Here is a 21413-nt window from a genome sequence, read left to right as displayed (position 1 = left end):
GAAGTAGGAAAGAACATAAAAGGGAAAAACAAAATTCTCACTGAGGAAAGAAAGCGACATAATTTTACTATGCAAAGTAATGCACTAAGACATTTTAATTTTATGTGCATAACAAACAAGGGACACTATTTTCATATGTTCAAGACTGTCTGGCAAGGTTAAAGTACTGAATGGCCACACTAGAATTTAAAGTGAATTTTGTTGAGGAAGAACAAAAACAAAACAAAACAAAAACACCCAACATGTACATTCAGAATTTTTATTTCAAAACAAAGAACCACAGTAACATTAGTAATATAAAACCTATTTGGAAATATTCACAATCTGGTCAGTGAGAAATGGGAAAACTTTTACTGCCACCCATGGTTTTGAGGAGCCAGAAGTGGAGGTGCAGTTGGAGGAAAGTCACCTGTCCCCACAAAGCCCCACGCACAGCTCTGGATTTTTATCCGAAGGCTCACGGACCAGAGGGAATGGTAAGAACCAAGAACTAAATATTGTCATAGGCAAGGATTTGGCTGAAGGGCCTCAAATGTATAAGCACCAAGGAGGGGATGGGAGGTCAGAGGTCAAGCAACAAATGGAAAAGGGAAAAGAGGGGGGGTGTCACCATTTATAAAAATACAGGGAACTAGGTAGTGGAGGTGTCTGTGACCTATGGCAAGTGTAAATACCTTCATCTCATCTAACTCTTTGAAACTTTCCAGATTTACAAGTCTTAGTGTATATCTCATCCCCTTGAAAAGAATGCCCCCTTCCCCACCAAGACTTCCTTCTAGCTCCCTTCGGAGGCCACATGTCCTCATTTCACACTCTCCTGCTCCCAATGTCTGAGTCTAGAGTGAGGCGGAGTTCTCTGTGTTAGGAAGAAAGCCACAGATGTGAATCCCACCCAGCAGAGGCAGTGCTACTTATGTACCCAGGGATAAACTTGAACACATTCCATCCAAAAGGGGGCTGGAGAAACACAGAGGAAACAAGTTACCAATAAACAGCTTCCACCCAGAGCAAAGTGACAGCGCACATACATTCATACCCTCTCAAGTGTGGCAACACTGCACCTTTACTCATACCATCTCAAATGTGGTCTACGGGAAAGACTCAAGTGCCCAGAGGGCACCTGACATAATACTATGGCAACATGATAACAAGAGTAACTTGACATGGAAACAGACAAAAACAGGCATGGGCTGACCCTAATGCAGTAACATATTTCAACTAGGTAACAGTCATTCAGGAAAAATCCTCTACCAATGCTGAGATTACAAATTCCAAGTTAGCTATGAACACTCTCCTCTGAATTCTTTTAAAGCTATGGCTTACAACAAAATAATAATAATAAAAAAATCTAAACATCTAAAAATTCCTAAAGAACAAAATACAGAAAAACCAAACCTTTACCAAGAACGAATTTTTAGGTAGCTCTCCCACCAGATAAATGGCAGGAGCACTTAAAAAAGAAAAGAAAAAAAAAGAAAAAAAAAGTGAGTCCACTATGAGAGGAAGATGATTTCTACAAACAATCTTCCCTTCCCTGGACTCCATCCAAAATCAGAACCCATCAACCACCATTAACTACAATGCCCACCTTAGTAATAATCCTAGATTTCAAGTAATACTACATATAATCTTAAACAAAGAAAAACGTTCCAAAGAAAACCAGTAGCTTCTTTACACAGGCACATGACTTTTCTGAGAAATTGAACTTGAGAATTTCCATCTAAAGGACAGAAATTGTTAAGAGGCAATCTGCAAACCTCACACACCTCATCATATACCTTCCAATAACGCATTACATCTCTGTGTAAATCTTCCCTTATTAAACTATAAACTTCTTCAGTATCAAATCTTCCACCCTATAAACTCTTTAAGTACCTCCCCTCTAACTTCAATTTCCTTATGTTTTCATTATTTGGTAAAATTACACTTAAAAAAATAAATATTTATGCAATAAAACCAGAAGGTAAAATAAATAAAACTCAAATTAATTTGCTCAGCAGAGCTGTATGGAAGTGAGGAAGGTGCTCTTATGTAATTCCTCTCTGCCTCCACACTCTCACGTCTATCTGTTTCCTGGTGAGTCTGAGGTTGGGGAACGCTTTCTCCCCTACATGCCCTCGTGGAGCAATATTAGAACTTAAAGGAGGGAGAGCTGGCAAAGTTGTCAAATGCCAAGCAGCCAACCCCTCCTGAAATGAAGGTCTCTTCCAAACAGAAGAGAATGTCCAAGAAATAAAATGTTTAAAAAGCCACTGAAGCTACAACTAACCCCAGCACTGGGGTCCTCTGACTGCTCATGGAGTGTGGGGATGAGAAAAGAATCAAGTAGCAGCATTCAGAAACAGTCCCGGGTTACAACCTGATGAGGTCTCTCCCCATTCAGGGAGAGGTTACTTTTATGTTGGGAGGGAGGTGGGAAGGATGCACGGCTTAGACGTTGGTGTCCTTGTCGGGCTGCATGCTGTTCATCTCAACGGCTTTCTCAGCTCTGCCAGCCATGTGCACCTGCCCTTCAAAGCCTCGTGTGATTTCCTCAAAAGTCCTGCCGCGGGTCTCAGGGACTTTAAAGAAGGTGAAGACTAAGAAGAGCACGAGGAAGCCGGTGAAGATAATAAACACGTAGGGTCCTAAATAGTACTACAAAAGGCGAAGAAAAAAAAAGAGGAGGAATGTTGGTATAAAAATCTGGTCACTGACAAACTTTTTTCTCACATCCATATTTCCAATAGGCTTCAAGCCATAACCCTTTCATTGTTTATGAAAACAGTTAAGTTTCTTCTGAGATTCACAGATGAACCCCACTGCTAACTTACTATATTTCTCTGCAGCTTTGTGTCACTCCTTTTTTGTTCTTTGAAATTAGCTGCTTCCAAATACCTACTGAGTATTTTAGGATTTTCAGTTATCACTGTTAAAAAGTAGGCTTATGAAAGACGCACAGAAATAAGAAATTACTGTAGATGCCCATTACAGATTCCTTTATCCAAATCAGCTCCAGGTCATTTTATAATAGAATCCACTCCTTTCATTAACATCCTATGCTTGGTGAGCCTTTAAGATCATGAAGCCAAAATGCTAATTCAAATGATGGATTTTAAGTATTAGTTTGAAATCCTTTGAAGCTTGGCTTATTACTATCATTTCAGACCAGTGGCCTTTTATTTTATTTAAAAAATATATATTTTATTGATTTTTTTTTTACAGAGGAAGGGAGTCAGAAACATCAATCAGCTGTCTCCTGCACAACCCCCACTGGAGATGTGCCCACAACCAAGGTACATGCCATTGACCAGAATCGAACCTGGGACCCTTCAGTCCACAGGCCGACACTCTATCCACTGAGCCAAACCGGTTTTGGCTATGTGGCCTTTTAGTTTTTATTTATTTATTTATTTTTTAAAAAATACACATATAGTTTATTGATTTTTTACAGAGAGGAAAGGGGAGGGATAGAGAGGAACATCGATGAGAGAGAAACATCAATCAGCTGCCTCCAGCATACCCGTCACTGGGGATGTGCCCATAACCAAAGTACATGCCCTTGACTGGAATTGAACCTGGGACCCTTGAGTCCGCAGGCCAATGCTCTATCCACTGAGCCAAACAGGTTAGGGCAAAAATACCACTTAAAAAAAAATAGTAGTAATAAAAATATGACTGAAAATAAAAATTTAATAATTAAAAAGGTAAAATCAAATGAGGAAAAAAGAAAAATATTAGTTTCCTAAGAAAAAGATGAAAAAAATAAAATAAAATTTGCAGCAATGAAGGTTATCACATCCTCTGTTGGTATGTTTGGCCCGCCTGTTTCCAAATCAGGACAGTTTTGCAGTTCCCTGCATTCTACTGCACCTCAGTGTTGTAAGCCAGTACTGATTTTTTTTCCTCATTTTTTTTTAATTAAGGTATTATAAGTGTACATATCTTACCAATCCCCCCCCCCCTCCCATACATGCCCTCCCTCTCCAGAGTTTTTCGTCCATTGGTTATGCTTATATGCATGCATACAAGTCTTTTGGTTGATCTCTTATCTTCCCCAGATCTCCCTCCCCTCCCCGCTGTAATTGGACAGTCTGTTTATTTTACTGTCTCTGTATCTATCTTTTTGTTCATCAGTTTATAATTGGAGAACATTATGCTGAGTGAAATAAGCCAGTCAATGAAAGAAAAACACCACATGATCTCACTCATTTATGGATAATAAGGAACATTACATGGCCTTTTAAAAGTTCCCAGTTTTATGCTCCTACTTTAGTCTTTTCTGCTTTCATTCCTTCTTTTTTTTAAATATATCATTAGAAATGGGGGGAGGGAGCCGAAACCGGTTTGGCTCAGTGGATAGAGCGTCTGCCTGCGGACTGAAAGGTCCCGGGTTTGATTCCAGTCAAGGTCATGTATACCTTGGTTGCAGGCACATCCCTAGTAGGGGGTGTGCAAGAGGCAGCTAGCTGATGGATGTTTCTCTCTCATTGGTGTTTCTAACTCTCTATCCCTCTCTAGCTTCCTCTCTGTGAAAAATCAATAAAATATATTAAAAAAAACAAAAAACAAAAAAAAGAAAGAAAGAAATGGGGGGAGGGAGACCTGGTTTAAAGCCCTTGAGATATAATCCTTCATTCATATTGTAAAATGGCTCACATGAGTTGATTTCAAAGTGAGTCATGCTTTAATTTACTTACTGCAGCTGAAGGGAAGAGCAGTCCGACCAAAAAGTTGGAGGTCCAGTTGGAACAGCCAGCCACCGCCATTGCAGACGGGCGGGGTCCCTGGCTGAAGAGTTCGGCCACAATAAACCAGGGAATGGGGCCTGGGCCAATCTCAAAGAAGGCCACGAACACCAAGATGGCCCCAATGCACACAAAGCTCATCCAGCTATACGAATCCTACGTGAGGAAGGAACAGAGGAAAGTTAATATTAAAGACAGCACCACAAGGCAGGATCTAGCTTCCCAGAGATGAGCACTGATGGACACTGAAAAGCCTTTTTGTCCTGGGGTATAAGGGAATAAAAATTTGAGGTTTTTGAAACCCAGCTTATATAATCACACATTTATCATTTTTACTGAGATCATTTTATCAATTGTAAAAGGAAATAGCCTCAAAATTACTTTCAGAATTAAACTGCATAATGTATTTTATAAGCTACATGTTACACAGATGTAAGGGTTATAGCAACTTAATTACCTATCGGTGGTGATCTACTTTTCTTAAAACTCTGGGCATGCTGCTTCTCCCAAATTGGACTTTATCAGCCTCCAGCCTCAACTATTCGCTGCTATCCCAGAGAGTCAACATAACCTCTCCCTCCCCCTACCTCCCTTTTCTTCAAAGAACACTCACCTTTAGTAACATGGAAATAGTCATCAGGATGGAGCAACAAGCCATTCCTCCAAGGCCAATCATATGCAGAGTCCTCCTTCCTGCCCTTTCCACCAGAAACAGCTAAAGGAAGAATATAGCATGACACCTCTGATTTCCTTTTCATGAAAACACTGTATAAGCTACCTGAATCTGCCTTAACTGTAGCAGAGTACTTGCTACAGTCACACTTCCTCTTTTCCAGTTCCAAATTTAATATATCCTGTATAAACCTTTCTATAACCCCCCCCTCTCCATCCATTCTATATTTGTTTGAAAAAAGTAAAGACTACTTATACCTGTCATTCATTATTTTCCCCCACCCAGCACCCCACCGAAGAGAAATTGAACAGAAAATTTAAATAATGGTAGGGAGCCCCGCCGGTGTGGCTCAGTGGTTGGGCAATGACCCATGCCTCAGGCAGTCACCGGTGTGATTCCCAATCAGGACGCATGCCCACGTTGCGGGCTCTATCCCCTGCGGAAGACATGTAGGAGGCAGCAGATCGATGTTTCTCTCTCTTACCTATGTTTCTAACTCTTTCTCTCTTCTCTCTCTCTCTCTAAAGTCAATAAAAAATAATAATGGTATGCCAAAACCGGTTTGGCTCAGTAGATAGAGCGTCGGCCTGTGGACTGAAAGGTCCCAGGTTCGATTCCAGTCAAGGGCACATCCCCAGTGGGGGGTGTGCAAGAGGCAACTGGTCGATGTGTCTTTCTCATCGACATTTCTAACTATCCCTCTCAATTCCTCTCTGTGTAAAATCAATAAAATATATTTAAAAAATAATAATAATGGTAGGGAGGTGGAAGTACTCACAACCTATCTTTGAACATCCTTAGCATGAATTCCTCTCCCCACTAACCCCCGGTTCCCAAAAATTATCAAACTATGCAACTTACAGACACTACAGTGAAGATGGTATTAACTACACCGGCACCAATGGTGGCATAGATCGGCTCCCGAACACCAGCATCTTTGAAGATTCCTGTTGAGTAATAGAACACCTACAAGGAAACAAAAGCCAAGGCATATAAATGCTCAGATAACTACTTTGGTTGTATGGCCTACATTGTCACTGATGACAGCGTATACAATAGATCAGAGTTAGAGAGGGCTGGAAATAAAAAAAATGAGTGGTCAAAAAAAAAAAAAAGTCTGTGTTGCCTTATATAGAGGAAAAAGCCTAGAAGAATATAAAAACTAACCATCTGTTCTAAGACAAAGGATAAAAATTCATTTTTATTTACTTTCTCATTTTTCCACATGGAAAACATGTACTATAAATATAAATTTAATAAAACCAAAACCAAATCAAAACTTGAATAGTCAACATTTTCTGAGTAGCTGCTATATGTCAAACATGTGAGGGGCTATGCAGGTAGGTGTTTTAAGTGAAATATTGAAGATGATATCTTGGACACAAAAAGTTAATACTCACAGCATTGATTCCAGAAAGTTGCTGAGAGAGCTGGAGCATGATGGAAATCATGATGGGCTGCTGGTAGCTCGGTGATCTGAAGAGCTCCAGCACAGTGGCTTGCTTTTCTTGTGACATCCTAACACTCTCATCTTTCATCTCCTGGATGTCCTGAGCCACGTCTTGGGTGCCCCACAACCGCTGGAGGACTGGTGAAGAGAACAAGAGGAAAGGATAAAGGTAAGGTGATATCCCAAATAAGTCAGCTAGGGAGAAGCCACCCATGATGAGCCCTAGACATGGCTAATCAATCAGCATCTTTGTTTTAACTTACCTCCTCACCTCATTCTAGGGGTTGAAAGTTCCTAACTTAGTAGTTATTAGGAAACTCTTCGCTTGATTCTGAGGGGTAGGGAAAGAAGGTAACAAAAATAGATGCAATATTCTCCCCCTAAAACAAACTACAACCCTACAATTCTTACAGTAAATGTGTGATGGATACTCACCCTTTCTAGCACTGTCCTCTTCCTTTTTGTTAATCAGCAAGAATCTAGGACTTTCTGGGCAAAATGGAAGGGCTACGATTTGTAGGAAAGACGGAAGGATGGTGAAGCCCAACAGCACGGGCCAAAGTTCTTCAGTTCCCAAGATGATTTTCAGACCAAAGATCTAGAAACCAGACAAAGGTAACACTGTAAATCCCATATTTAATATGCCACAAATTAAATGAAACAAATAAAAAATTCAGGAAATTATCCATTCTTTTACTATCCTGCTGCTTTTTCAGCTGTGAGCTGTAATATCTGAAACCTACATATAATTAAGTATGTGCCATTCTTTTGAGTACTTTACCTTTTAACTCTTTTAAATATTTTTATTGGTTTAAGAGAAGAAGGGAGAGGGAGATTGAGAAGGAATCATCAATAGGCTGCCTACTGCATGCCCCCCTGCAGGGCAACTGAGCTCCCAACCTGGGCGGGTACTCTGATCAGGAATCAAACCCATGATTTTCTGGTTCATAGGTCGATGTTCAACCACTACGCCACTCCAGCCAGGCTATTAAAACTTTTTAAAATTTTCATTAAAAATTTTGTTTTGTTTTGTTTAAAGTATTACATATATTAGTACATATATCTCCTCCCCCCTTCCCCATTTAGATATATTAGTACATATATCTCCTTCCCCCAGCCTCCCCTTCCCTGTCGCATGCCCTCATCCCACCTCTAAAAATTTCATTTTTAGGAGGGAGAAACATTGATGTAAGAGCTGCCTCCTGTACACCCCCTACTGGGGATGGAGCCCACAACTCGGGCATATGACCTGGCAAGGAACCAAACCAGCAACCTTTCTGATGCACAGGACAATGCCCAACCAAGGGAGTCACACCAGCGAGGGCTATGTTATCTCTGAATGAGTCTTAAAACTAACACTCGTTAAGTTCTAGCGTACCTGGGCTACCAGAATCCCGATAACGATGCCCAGCTGGTTCAGAGTGCCAAAGGCTCCCCGCAGGGCAGTAGGAGATATCTCTCCGATGTACATGGGCACAAAACCTGTGCAGAGTCCGCAGAAGAGGCCAATTATCAACCGGCCCAGGATCAGCATTGCAACTGACTCCGCTATTTTGCAGAATCCCATAAGGCAGCCACCAGTGATAGCCAATAGATTGACAATAAGCATTGAATTGCGCCTGAAAAATTAAAATAAAAACAAGTTAGCAGAACAATCCCAACTTTCCCCTTCTTTCCTTATTATTTGATTCCCCAAGATCAAACATCTTTAAAAATGGAGGCAGCTGGCCAATGTTTCTCTCTCATCAATGTTCTTAACTCTCTAACCCTCTCCCTTCCTCTCTGTAAAAAAAAAAAAAAAATCAATAAAATATATTTAAAAAGAAAAAGAGTATGGCCCTATACTCTTCTAAAAAAACAAAAACAAAAAAAAAACAAAACACACAAACACACACACAGTCACACAAAAAAACCCACCCTTGAATTTGGCCAGGCCAGTGTGGCTCAGTGGTTGAGCACTGACAAATGAACCAGGTCACAGTTCAATTCCTGGTCAGGATACATGCCCAGGTTTCGGGCTGAATCCCCAGTAGGGGGCATGCAGGAGGCAGCCAATGGATGATTTTCTCTCATCATTGATGTTTTCATTTTTCTCTCCCTCTCTCTGAAATCAATAAAACATACTTAAAAACAAAAACAAACTTGCATTCCATTTATGTTTCCAGAATATCTAATCAGCAATCTAAATGATTTTTTTTAAACTCAATCTTCATTGTTCATATTATTACAAAGGTTCCTCATTTCTTCCCCGCTCCACCGGGTTCCCACCCCACCCTCCGCCCCCTCCTCACCCCGCATTGTCCTCATCCATAGGTGCACAGTTTATGTTCAGTCTCTTCCTCCCTCCCTTTCCCGAGAACAGTCAGTCCACTCCCCTCCCATATCGCAGACTCTACTACAATGCTATTATTGTTCATCAGGTTTTTCAATCTCCTTTTTGTTGTTGATGTTTTTTTTTTAATTAATAAACTTTTACACTTCTAAGAATAAATTTTAAAATCTAATAATTTTAAACCTTGTTTTTTTTCTGTTCTGGGAATTGAGAGCAAAAATCCCCAAATTTTTAAAGAAAAGCAAACAACTGACCTTTTAAATAAAGTATGACTCCGAGAAACTTCAATGAACTTTATTTGAAAACAGAATTAGTGTAAAATGGACTGCAAAGCCAATCATTCCCAAGGCCCATCTTTGGATGGTTGGGTGGAAGCTATGCAGGACAGTAGAGCCTCAGCAAGAGTAGTCAGTGCCAGTTAGACTAGGTTTCCCTCCGTCAGAATTTGAGGTGCTCTCATTCAAATGTGTAATTACCACCACATCCTAATTCTCAATACATCCTCAGTGCACCCACAATAGCCCCCCTTCCTTGTCCAGTTTCTGGTCAATACCTGCCAAAGCGGTTGACAAAGAGTCCGACGGAGAAGGATCCAATCATGCCACCGACGGAGAAGATAGCCACAGACAAGGACCAGAGGGATGTCAGCAACACCTCACTGGGAAGGTTTTCTAACTGCTCTTCCAAAGTGTAATTGATAAAGTCCTTTATGATCTGCGAATTAAAATGGTTGGTGGGAGGGCAGATTGTTACAGTTGGATAAGAAAAGAGACTATTGGGGGGGGGGGGGGTCTGCTGCTTTATAGGTAGAGAACCAAGGCAATAACTAGATGGGGATGGAAAAGAGGTAACAGATTGGAGTTAATGTTTCTCTGAAAAGAATTTTTATTTGTTCTGGGCTGAAAATCCCAGTAGTAGTAGTAGTACTGATATTCAGTGAATATCCCATGTAGAATCCCTAAGGCTCCTCTCCTCAGAGCCTTCTTTTTTCTTTGTAATTAACCCCTAAGGGATAATAAAGGAAGTTTATTGCCGTAGGGTGAGAGGAAGAATGGGTACCGTGCAGGATATAGGGAGCAAATGAACTTTGTTTTAATGGCTCAAGTAGACTTCCTCACTAATAGTATTCTCCCTCCTTGGTTTTAGCTACTAAGCTAGATTTCAAGTTTGTCTGACATTCTTAATTCTTGAAACCCTACTTAAAGAAGTAATTTCCCTTTCACAAACGCTAACTCTAGTTGCCTGGTACTCACCACCTCCGGGGCATTGATGACTCCAGTGTTGTAGCCAAACTGGAAAGAGCCTATTGCAGCAATGGTGATGGCAAAGATCAGAGGTGCGGTGACCTGGGGGTGGGTAGGGGAGGGAGAAACAATACTTAAAACTCTTGATAATTGCCTCTTGTGAATTAAGGAGTTGTATTACAATAGCTTGTTCTAGGAGTGGTATAAAAAGAACAAGCCTGGCTGGTGTGAGCCTATGAACCAGGGATCACAAGTTCGATTCCCAATTGGGGCACATGCCCGGGTTGTGGGCTCCATCCTCAGTGTGGGGCGTGCAGGAGGCAACTGATGAATGATTCTCTGTCATTACTGATGTTTCCATCTCTTTCTTTCCCTCTCCCTTCCTCTCTGAAATAAATGAAAATGTATATATATTTTAAAAAGAAAAACTTAATGAGATTTAGGTAACAACTAGGAACACAAAAGAACAGGTTATAATTGAAGACCTTATCTTCAGTGAAGAAATATGTGGACAAGCATTGTAAACGTGGGAAAGAAGGCAAGAAAATTTAGGAAGTAAAAAGTTAAGAGGAACTGAATTAGCCAAGTTTGGAATTTAAAACATTGCCCCAGGTAAAAGCGGACAGCAGTGCCAGGAGGATGGAAAGAATTTAGGAGGATAGGGGTAAAGACATTTAGAATCCCTAAGATCAGATTATTTTGGAAATAGCTAGATCCAGTGCAGTCTCACTGAGATTCCACAGAAGCCCCAGAGAGGTGGTGGTGCAGATATCTTTTATCACTGAGCTGCTCTTTATCTCTCCCCGGATCAGGTAATCTATGGCATCTGCTCTACCCATTGTATCCTGGCCCCACTTGGAATCCTGCCAGTTTACTGTACTGCCATCCCCCACCCAGCAGGGGGAGAGCACAGCTCACTCTCAACCCAATATTATGACACATTTCTTGGGGGAAGGGGACAGAAATCAACTCAGTCATCTCTCAACTTCCCAGGAATAATTCAAGTGGGTGTTACCTTAAATTTCTTTCTTTTTTTTAAAATATATTTTATTGATTTTGTACAGAGAGGAAGGGAGAGAGATAGAGAGTTAGAAACATCGATGAGAGAGTCATAGATCAGCTGCCTCTTGCACACCCCCTACTGGGGATGTGCCCGCAACCAAGGTACATGCCCTTGACAGGAATCGAACCCGGGACCCTTCAGTCCCCAAGCCAACGCTCTATCCACTGAGCCAAACCGGTTTTGGCTGTTATCTTAAATTTCCACCTCAAAGTAGCTCAATATCTATGCCTGAGTCCATCCTCTACATCCCCCAACCATTTCTTCAAAACTCCTCTCCAGTCTGACAAGAATAGCAGGCTGAGAATTTCAGTTGCCCAAACTGACCTTGCCTCCCAGGCAACTAGGTATAAGGATTCCTGGGCCCCCTGCCACTGCATAGCTCTTTCTGATGAATTCTTTTCCCCTTAGTTAAAATCCCCCCCCCCCCCCCATCATACTATCATTGAGTGCCTTTTCTTCTTCACATTTTTCATCTTATCTTCCTTTATTTTCAATGTTTACCTTAATGAAAATTCCTTTCTCCCTAAATATACTGCATACATAATACACAATAATATATAACTGTATCGTGTGCTTACAGTCATAACCACACTAGGAAGAACAATGAAAATTCTCTCTCGTTAGTACCCAGAAAACTCCATAGGCCATAGAACAGACAGCTGGACATCAGGCCTTCAAACAAATCTCAGGTCTTTTCAAGGCTGAATGCTACCAGAGAAATACTCATATTATGCCTAGACCCACACTTGCAATCAACACAACTGAGCAGCCGCTGATCCCCTGTACACTCCATCGGCTCATCCTCAGTAGAGTGTAATTATACTAAATAAACCTGAGGAACAAACACAACTTCTCCAGGTGACTTTCCCTGAGACAGGAAGGTGATGGAGCTGGAATAAATCCTTTAAAGGACATGAAAATCAAAGAGAACTGGTGAAATCGTAGCACTGCAGGCTGGAGAAGAAGGGAGAGGGCCTGAAGATGGCTAGATGACAGAATAAAATAGAACACAGCAATCACCATTACGGTTTGCCTCTCAGAGTGTACCCCAAACATGCAAAAATAGCTGGTAATTGTGTCATCCTTACCTTCTGTGTCCCCATGGCTCTAATTTAATTCTCTTCGAATCTTCAAGAAAGATCTGGAGGGGATTCCACAGACCCCCTTGGAGGGGGATTCCAGAGAACCCTTTTCAGCCAACAAAACCTTCAAAATGTCCTTCTCTGGCAGCAAGTTTCTCTTCAGGTCCTCAGTATTGCTCTCCACCTCAGCCTCACAGTCACGCTTACCGTGTAAGTGCACACCAGTCACCAATTTATAATCCTGGAAAGGGTGGAGCCAGGAAGGGAGCCGAGCCCCCAGCCCTTCCCCCGCTCCGCCCCAAATAATCTCGTGATCTTGTAACATCGAATGCAGACCTCACCCTAGGCAGCAACTCCCTCTGCCCACTTAAAAAAACCCCACATCCTTTTCCATACCCACTACGTCTTATAGCCGTCCTTCCCTTTTCTAAAGCAGCTATAGCATCTTAGTTTCACAGACGAAATGCTACCAGAAAAGCCTGCAGGGAAGGGCAAATTCACTTTATTTTTGCTCCCACAACTGCTCAGAATAGGATCAATCTGTCAGGAGACAAAATGCCTTTCCCCTATATGTGTGTAAGTGGTGTATACGTAAGGCCAAGTGGAGTGGGTGTTATCTGAGAGTTAAGGTTGTTTGAAGGAGTGTAAGCAGAATTCACGATCCTATGAATTTATCAGCTGCTTTTTGATTGTGAATTGGGCCCGCAATCTTGAAGGGGAGGAAAGGACAGTCTGAGAGAAGAGAAGAGAGGGAAGAACTGAGCCAGTTTGTGGCTCTACTTATCCTCTAATTGGCTTAATTGCTCCAGAAAGGTGGAGACCTGAGCATCCAGTAAGTAGCTGGGTCTTCCGCCCTAAGCTGCAGGAAGGAGAAAATTAATTGCCTCTAGGATAAGATCCAAAGTCCTTTTGTTTTGTCTTGTGGTTATTGTTTTTGTTTTTATATTTTTGGGGATCCTAACACTTTAATATTGCATGCACCAAACACCCACTTTTAATTCTACCCTATCTGCAAGCTTTGCCTCTGGCCTCAGGTTTATAGCATGTAGTGATAGGACAATTAACAAATTCAGCTAAGCAGGTATTTGCTGATACTCTCCAAGGAACTGGAGATTCGTGAGTATACAGGACAAGAATCCTGGCCCTTAAGGAATTTATAGTGTTTCCCTTCTTCTTCCACTTAAAAAAGGGGGAAAGAGCACGGAGGGGACAAGACTGATTGATTTTTACACAACTGGTGATAATGATCAATATCCTATTAATTCTGGACTGGATTGTTTGAAAGACAAGTGTGAGATCAGTATCTCATTACGTATTCAGCAATACAAGAAAAATGGGCACATCAGTAGGAAAAAAACCCCATAAAAATGTGAAGAGAGGAAGGTGAAGGATAACAGAGAAAGAAGAGGCTCCAGTGTTGAGAGTAAACAAAGCAAAACAAACAAGTGGTTAAAGGTTGGGTAAGTGCGAGATACTTTCAGGGATTTGAGGGGGTTGGGGAGAGAAATACCATTGGTCAAATTCCTAATGCCCATTCTTTGTAGCCCAGCAACCTCTTAAGTATTGGGGGCGGGGCGGGGAAGGGGGAGGGAGTGAGTTGAGAGAAGCATAGTTTCTCTGGGTAAACCAAAGGAAAAGTATATTCCTTTGGGGGTTTGGGTTGAGGGCCTAGAATTCAAACTGAAACTACTGGACGTGAAACAGATCGCATTATGTTGTCTCCTTTCCTGGAATCAGGATATTTTCTAAAGCGGAGAGAACTGATGAGCAGTGAAACTCCATGTCTAAGGAAATGTTCCCTGTGGGTACGCCTCCCCTCCCCCATCTCATCCTGTTTTCCAGGAAACATGGAGCCTACAGGCCCCTTTAGTTACCACAGCAACTGAATTAGCAGGTGAAGGACAATGGATATCCCCTTTGGCAGCGCTAAATATAATTATTTACATAATTATATTTCTAAGTAGAAATATAATTATGTAAAATTATGTAATATTAAATTTTCTAGTAGCCACATTAAAATTTTTTAAAGAAACGAGAGAAATTGATTTTAATAATTATTCCACTTGACTCAATATATTCAAAATATTGTCATTTCAGCATGTAATCAATGCAAAATTAAGTTAATAATTTTTTCTGCCAAGTCTTCAGAATTCAGCGTATATTCTACGTTTATAAAACATCTCCATTTTAGACTTTTCTATAGTTCAAGTAATCTGTTTTTCTATCAAAACAATAAAGTTGTGTTTAATGGGAAAATTTTTTAATTGCTTCAATTTAAAATTAGTGATTCACTTCCTTAATCCCACTGGCCATGTGAAAGTACTCAACAGCTACCCGAGGCTCATGGCTGGACCTTGCAGCTAACAGTAAGACCAGCACTCTGCCTTCTTTCCCATAGGCTTTCCTCCATTTTTAAAAAAATCTTTGGCTTTTTAATATGTCTTACAATGTCATTCTCTTAAAAACATATATATTTTTTATTGATTTCAGAGAGGAGAAAGAGGGAGAGAGAGAAACATCAATGATGAGAATCACTGATTGGCTGCTTCCTGCATGTCCCCTACTAGGTTTAGAGCCCTCAACTGAGGTACCTGCCCTTGACAGGAATCAGACCTGGGGCCCACAGGCTAATGTTTATCCACTGAGCCAAACCAGCCAGGGCTCACAACGTTAGTCTTGCTTCTTAGTCACTTGTCTTTTCTTTCTCTTTCTCCCTATACTTAGAATAATGATTCTTTAGAGGGCCGATGCTCAAATCTTCGTGCAGTAGGCCTTCCTTTCCCTGGCTGCTGGATCAGTTTTCCTCCAGCATGTGGGACCCAAGCTTTAGCTCTTGCCACAGCAGAGAAGCCAAGCCTCTTCAGTCTTCAGTCTTCGCTCAGGCCGAGCCTTCAGTCATCCTCCTCACCTGCATATGCAAATTAACCAACCATCTTTGTTGGGCTAATTTGCATACCCACTCCTGATTGGTTGGTGGGTGTTGCAGGAAGATTTCTGCAATAGGGTTTCCTGCTATGGTCCCACCCGCCTTGCTTCCCTCTTTTCTCCCCACCCACCTGCTTCCCTCCCTTCTCCCCTGATAGCAGGGTCACCTTAGACCATCGGAAAACACAGATATTTATATTCCGATTCATAACAGTAGCAAAATTACAGTTATGACGTATCAACGAAAATAAGTTAATGGTTGGGGGTCACCACAACATGAGGAACTGTATTAAAGGGTTGCGGCATTAGAAAGGTTGAGAACCACTACTCTAGAGAAAGTGTGTCAGAGTATGCCAGCAAGGCAAATGTCCTAAAACATGTAGATTCCTGAGACATGTTCTTCCACTTTTACTGAAAACAAGAGGAACATTATGAAATTCCTACCTAGTAGTTAATGTAGGGCTTCTTAGAATAAAGACAATGAATGGACTAACAGTCTGAAATTCTTTTGATCCAAATGTAGATATCTGCATATATAAACCTTAATCCTAGTCATGTTACTCTGTGGGAGGATGTCTGCTAGTGTGATAAAGGCTGGGAAAACTGCCTCTATCACAGAACAATGTAAATGGCATTTCATGGCACACAAAAAGCTAGTAATGTCCTAAAGTCTGCCAAGGTTAATTCCACTCATTACTTGTATTTGTAATATTTTTATTTATTTATTTATTTATTTATTTATTTATTTAAAAATATATATTTTATTGATTTTTTACAGAGAGGAAGAGAGAGGGATAGAGAGTTAGAAACATCGATGAGAGAGAATCATTGATCAGTTGCCTCTTGCACACCCCCTACTGGGGATGTGCCCGCAACCAAAGTATATGGCTTTGACCGGAATTGAACCTGGGACCTTTCAGTCCGCAGGCTGACGCTCTATACATTGAGCCAAACCGGTTTTGGCTGTAATATTTTTTATAAAGAACAACTTTTGTTTCAGCATACTTAATCTTTTATTAGTTTAATTATAGGCAGAGTTCATACTGAATCTGAAAACACTAGAAAAGACACTGTCAGGGTGAAAATAAAAAGAGAGAAATGTTGGTTTTCCTGTCTAAACCGCTTTCAACTATTCATCACTCCAATTTACCCTGAGAGATGCAATCTCAGCTCCCAGACCTTTATCGCTTTCTAAAGTGTCTTCTCTCCTCCAATTCCTCCAAAAATTAATACATCACACTCAGTGTTAGGAAAACTATCTTAAATTATATTTTTAATTATATCAATTCCCCATGCAAAAATCTTCAATAGGTTTTGTTGTTTTTTAAATATTCACCCAAGGACATTTTCCCATTGATTTTTTGGAGAGAGTGGAAGAGAGAGGGAACAACAGAAATATTGATGTGAGAGAAACATATCGATTGGTTGCCTCCTGCATGAGCCCTGACCACGACCCAGGCCTGGGGGGACCTGCAACTAGCAACCTGCAACAGAGGTACATGTCCTTGACTGGAATCGAACCTGGGACTCTTTGGTCCACAGGCCGACACTCTAGCCACAGAGAACCGGCTAGGGCTTCAATGGTTATTGAATAAAGTCTAGATCAGTCCTGCACAGTAGCTACATAAGAAAAAGAAAGAAAACAAGTAAGTTGTTATTTATGTATTTATTTATTTTATCCTCACCAAAGGATATGTTTTATTGATTTTTAGAGAGAGAAGGACAGAGAGAGAGAAAGAGATGGGGGCGGGGGGAGAAAAAGAGAGAGAGAGAGAGAGAGAGAGAGAGAGAGAGAGAGAGAGAGAGAGAGAGAGAGATGCTTTCTGTACACACCTGAACTGGCTGGCATCTAACCTACAAGTTAGGTGTGTGCTCTGACCAGGAATCGAACCCACAACTTTTTGGTGTACAGGACAGGACTCCAACCAACTGAGCCACCTAGCCAATGCACAAGTTGTTAATTTTAACATATTTTATTTTACCTAATATATCACAATTTTTTTTCATTTCAGCATGTAATTAATGCAAAAATTATTGAGATATTTTTCTCTTTCTCGGTATTAGACCTTAAAAATCCAACCTGTATTTTACACTTAACAGCACATTTTAATTGAGGCATTAAATTTTCAAAGATAAAGTTGAAATGTTGTCCTATTAAAATAATAAAGTTTGTTTAACAAAAATATTTTATATTGCTTTAAATTTTTAAAATACAAACTTAAATGAATTAAAATATGATGAAATTAACAATTAAATTATGTAGTCACACTAGCCACATTTCAAGTGCTCAATAGCCACATGTGGCAAGTGACTTATCTATTGGACATGCAAATCTGGATTCCTTAGCATGATCTGGAACACAGACTCACCCAAGAAGTATCTCTCCCCTTTGCCCAAGCCAAAGTGAATTATTTGTCAATATAGACAGGCTCCATCTCCTGTCTCACAGTTTTTATTCTGCTACTGTCTCTCTTACAAATCTTATTTATTTATTAAATAAATCTTTATTGTTCAGAATATTACAATTGTTCCTCTTTTTTCCCCCATAGCTCCCCTCCACCCGGTTCCCACCTCGCCCTCTGCCCTTCCCCCCTCCCTCCATTGTCCTCATCCATAGGTGTACGATTTTCGTCCAGTCTCTTCCCACACCACCCACACCCTTCCCCCCCCTGAGGATTGTCAGTCCTCTCCCTTTCTATGCCCCTGATTCTATATATTCACCAGTTTATTGTGTTTATCAGATTTTTTTATGCACTTGATTTTTAGATTCACTTGTTGATAGATATGTATTTGTTGTTCATAATTTTTATCTTTACCTTTTTTTTCTTCTTCCTATTTAAAAAAAATATATATATTTTATTGATTTTTTTTACAGAGAGGAAGAGAGAGGGATAGAGAGTTAGAAACAACGATGAAAGAGAATCATCGATCAGCCGCCTCCTTCACACCCCCCACTGGGGATGTGCCCGAAATTATGGTACATGCCCCTGATCGGAATCAAACCCGGGACCCTTCAGTCCGCAGGCCAACGCTCTACCACTGAGCCAAACTAGTTAGGGATTTATTATTTAAATATGTTTTTATTGATTTCAGGGCAAGGAAGGGAGAAGGAGAGAGATAGAAACATCAATTATGACAGAGACTCACAGATCGGCTGCATCCTTTAAACCTCCCACTGGGAATTGAGCCTGCAACCAGGGCATGTGACCTGACTGGGAATCAAACCGTCACACCAGCCAGGTAGCAATAACTTTTTTTTTTTTTTAAATATATTTTATTGATTTTTACAGAGAGGAAGGGAGAGAGATAGAGAGCCAGAAACGTTGATGAGAGAGAAACATCGACCAGCTGCCTCCTGCCCACCCCCTACTGGGGATGTGCCCGCAACCAATGTACATGCCCCTGACCGGAATCGAACCCGGGACCTTTCAGTCCGCAGACTGACACTCTACCACTGAGCCAAACTGGTTTCGGCAGCAATAACTTCTTAGATACAACAACAAAGGCACAATCCAGAAAAGCACTAAACAGCTATTAGAAGGGCCAAAAATCTAGAACACTGACAGAATCAAACACTGGTGATGGTGTGGTATGACAGGAACTCTTATACATTGCTAGTGGGATTGTAAACTAGTACAGCCACTTTGGAAGACAGTTTGTTAGTTTTCTATCAATTTTTAAAATACAAACTTAAATGAATTAAAATATGATGAAATTAATATCTATCAATATAAAACTAAACATACTCTTACTATATAATCCAGCAATCATACTCCTTGATATTTACCCAGAGGAGTTGAAAACTTACACCCACACAAAGATGTTCATAGCAGCTTTATTCATAACTGCCAAAACTGGGAAGCAGCTGAGATATCTTCCAGTAGATGAATGCATAAACAAACTGTGGTATACCCAGACAATGGGATATTATTCAATCCTAAAAAGAAATGAGCTATAGCCCAGCCGACTTGACTCAGAGGTTGAAAGTTGACCTATGAACTAGGAGGTCACAGTTCAGTTCCTGGTCAGGGCACCTGCCCTGATTGCTGTGTCAATACACAGTTTGGGGCACACAGGAGATAGCCAATCAATGATTCTCTCTCATGTTTGATGTTTTTATTTCTCTTTTCCTCTTCCTTCCTCTCTGAAATGAATAAAAATATATTTAAAAAAAGAAATGAGCCAAAACTGGAAAGTCCCGGGTTGGATTCCGGTCAAGGGCATGTACATTGGTTGTGGGCACATCCCCAGTGGGGGATGTGCAGGAGGCAGCTGGTCAATGTTTCTCATTGATGTTTCTAGCTCTCTATCCCTCTCTATTCCTCTCTGAAAAAAAAAAAAAAAAAAAAAAAAATCAATAAAAATATATTAAAAAAAGAAAAGAAATGAGTTATAAGGTGATAAAAAGACATAGAAGATCTTTTTAAAAATATATATATTTTATTGATATTTTACAGAGAGGAAGGGAGAGAGATAGAGAGCTAGAAACATCGATGACAGAGGAACATCGACCAGCTGCCTCTTGCACACCCCCTACTGGGGATGTGCCTGCAACCAATGTACATGCCCTTGACTGGAATCGAACCTGGGACCTTTCAGTCCTCAGACCAATGCTCTACCACTGAGCCAAACCGGTTTCGGCAAGACATAGAAGACCCTTAAATGTATATTAGTAAGTGAAAGAAGACAATCTAAAAGGATATATACTGTAAGTTCCAACTATACAACATTCTGCAAAAGGCAAAAGTTCAGAGACAGGTAAAAAGCTCTCTGGTTGCCAGGGATTTGGATAGAGGTGGGAGGAGGGATAAAAAGGCAGAGCACAGAGGGTTTTTAGGGCAGTGAAACTATATATATTAAAGCCTAAGCAATTGTTTGACTGCTCAACCAGTAGTTATGATGCACACTGACCACAGGGGGCAGATACTCTGACAGTAGGTTACTGTGCTACTGGGGTCCAGCCGATAGGGACAGGGAGAGATGGCTGGACACACTCTAGAGCCCTCTTGCGGTCCCTCCTCGGCCCCAATCTTGCAACAGTGGGGACCCTTGATTGGCCTGTGCCCTCTTGCAATCTGGGATCCTTCAGGGGATGTCAGAAAGCCACAGGCCAGGCCGAGAGCCCCGGCGGGGCATGAATCCGTGCACCAGGCCTTCAGTTCTAGATGATGCTGAGATGACGAATGTATGTCCTACATACATGAATCCGTGCACCGGGCCTTCGGTTCTAGATGATGCTGAGATGACGAATGTATGTCCTGCATACATGAATCCGTGCACCGGGCCTTCGGTTCTAGATGATGCTGAGATGACGAATGTATGTCCTGCATACATGAATCCGTGCACCGGGCCTTCGGTTCTAGATGATGCTGAGATGACGAATGTATGTCCTGCATACATGAATCCGTGCACCGGGCCTTCGGTTCTAGATGATGCTGAGATGACGAATGTATGTCCTGCATACATGAATCCGTGCACCGGGCCTTCGGTTCTAGATGATGCTGAGATGACGAATGTATGTCCTGCATACATGAATCCGTGCACCGGGCCTTCGGTTCTAGATGATGCTGAGATGACGAATGTATGTCCTGCATACATGAATCCGTGCACCGGGCCTTCGGTTCTAGATGATGCTGAGATGACGAATGTATGTCCTGCATACATGAATCCGTGCACCGGGCCTTCGGTTCTAGATGATGCTGAGATGACGAATGTATGTCCTGCATACATGAATCCGTGCACCGGGCCTTCAGTTCTAGATGATGCTGAGATGACGAATGTATGTCCTGCATACATGAATCCGTGCACCGGGCCTTCAGTTCTAGATGATGCTGAGATGACGAATGTATGTCCTGCATACATGAATCCGTGCACCAGGCCTTCAGTTCTAGATGATGCTGAGATGACGAATGTATGT

General features: G+C 41.3%; 1 protein-coding gene across 2 annotated transcripts in view; it reads right to left on the bottom strand.

Annotated features, from left to right (window-relative positions):
* Nucleotides 1–245: 245 nt before the first annotated feature.
* The window catches only part of SLC2A3 (solute carrier family 2 member 3), a 74796-nt gene continuing 53628 nt past the window's right edge, over nt 246–21413 (bottom strand). Inside the window, exons 1-10 of one of the 2 annotated variants that reach the window (XM_036457263.2) lie at nt 12578–12957; nt 10436–10528; nt 9736–9896; nt 8229–8469; nt 7286–7448; nt 6801–6988; nt 6262–6366; nt 5341–5442; nt 4680–4883; nt 246–2637 (exon numbers count right to left, since the gene is read on the bottom strand). In XM_036457263.2, coding sequence (XP_036313156.1) covers nt 2431–2637; nt 4680–4883; nt 5341–5442; nt 6262–6366; nt 6801–6988; nt 7286–7448; nt 8229–8469; nt 9736–9896; nt 10436–10528; nt 12578–12592 — 1479 coding nt within the window. In that variant the 5' untranslated portion in view covers nt 12593–12957 and the 3' untranslated portion in view covers nt 246–2430. Of the gene's footprint in view, nt 2638–4679; nt 4884–5340; nt 5443–6261; nt 6367–6800; nt 6989–7285; nt 7449–8228; nt 8470–9735; nt 9897–10435; nt 10529–12577; nt 12958–21413 lie in introns of those variants that run through there. The other variant, XM_045587719.1, reaches the window with a different exon arrangement.

The sequence above is a fragment of the Pipistrellus kuhlii genome, unplaced genomic scaffold (genome assembly GCF_014108245.1).
Source record: "Pipistrellus kuhlii isolate mPipKuh1 unplaced genomic scaffold, mPipKuh1.p scaffold_m20_p_3, whole genome shotgun sequence".
NCBI classification, from domain to species: Eukaryota; Metazoa; Chordata; class Mammalia; order Chiroptera; family Vespertilionidae; genus Pipistrellus; species Pipistrellus kuhlii.
Note: the sequence above shows the minus strand (reverse complement) of the source record. Positions and strands in the feature narration are given on the sequence as shown.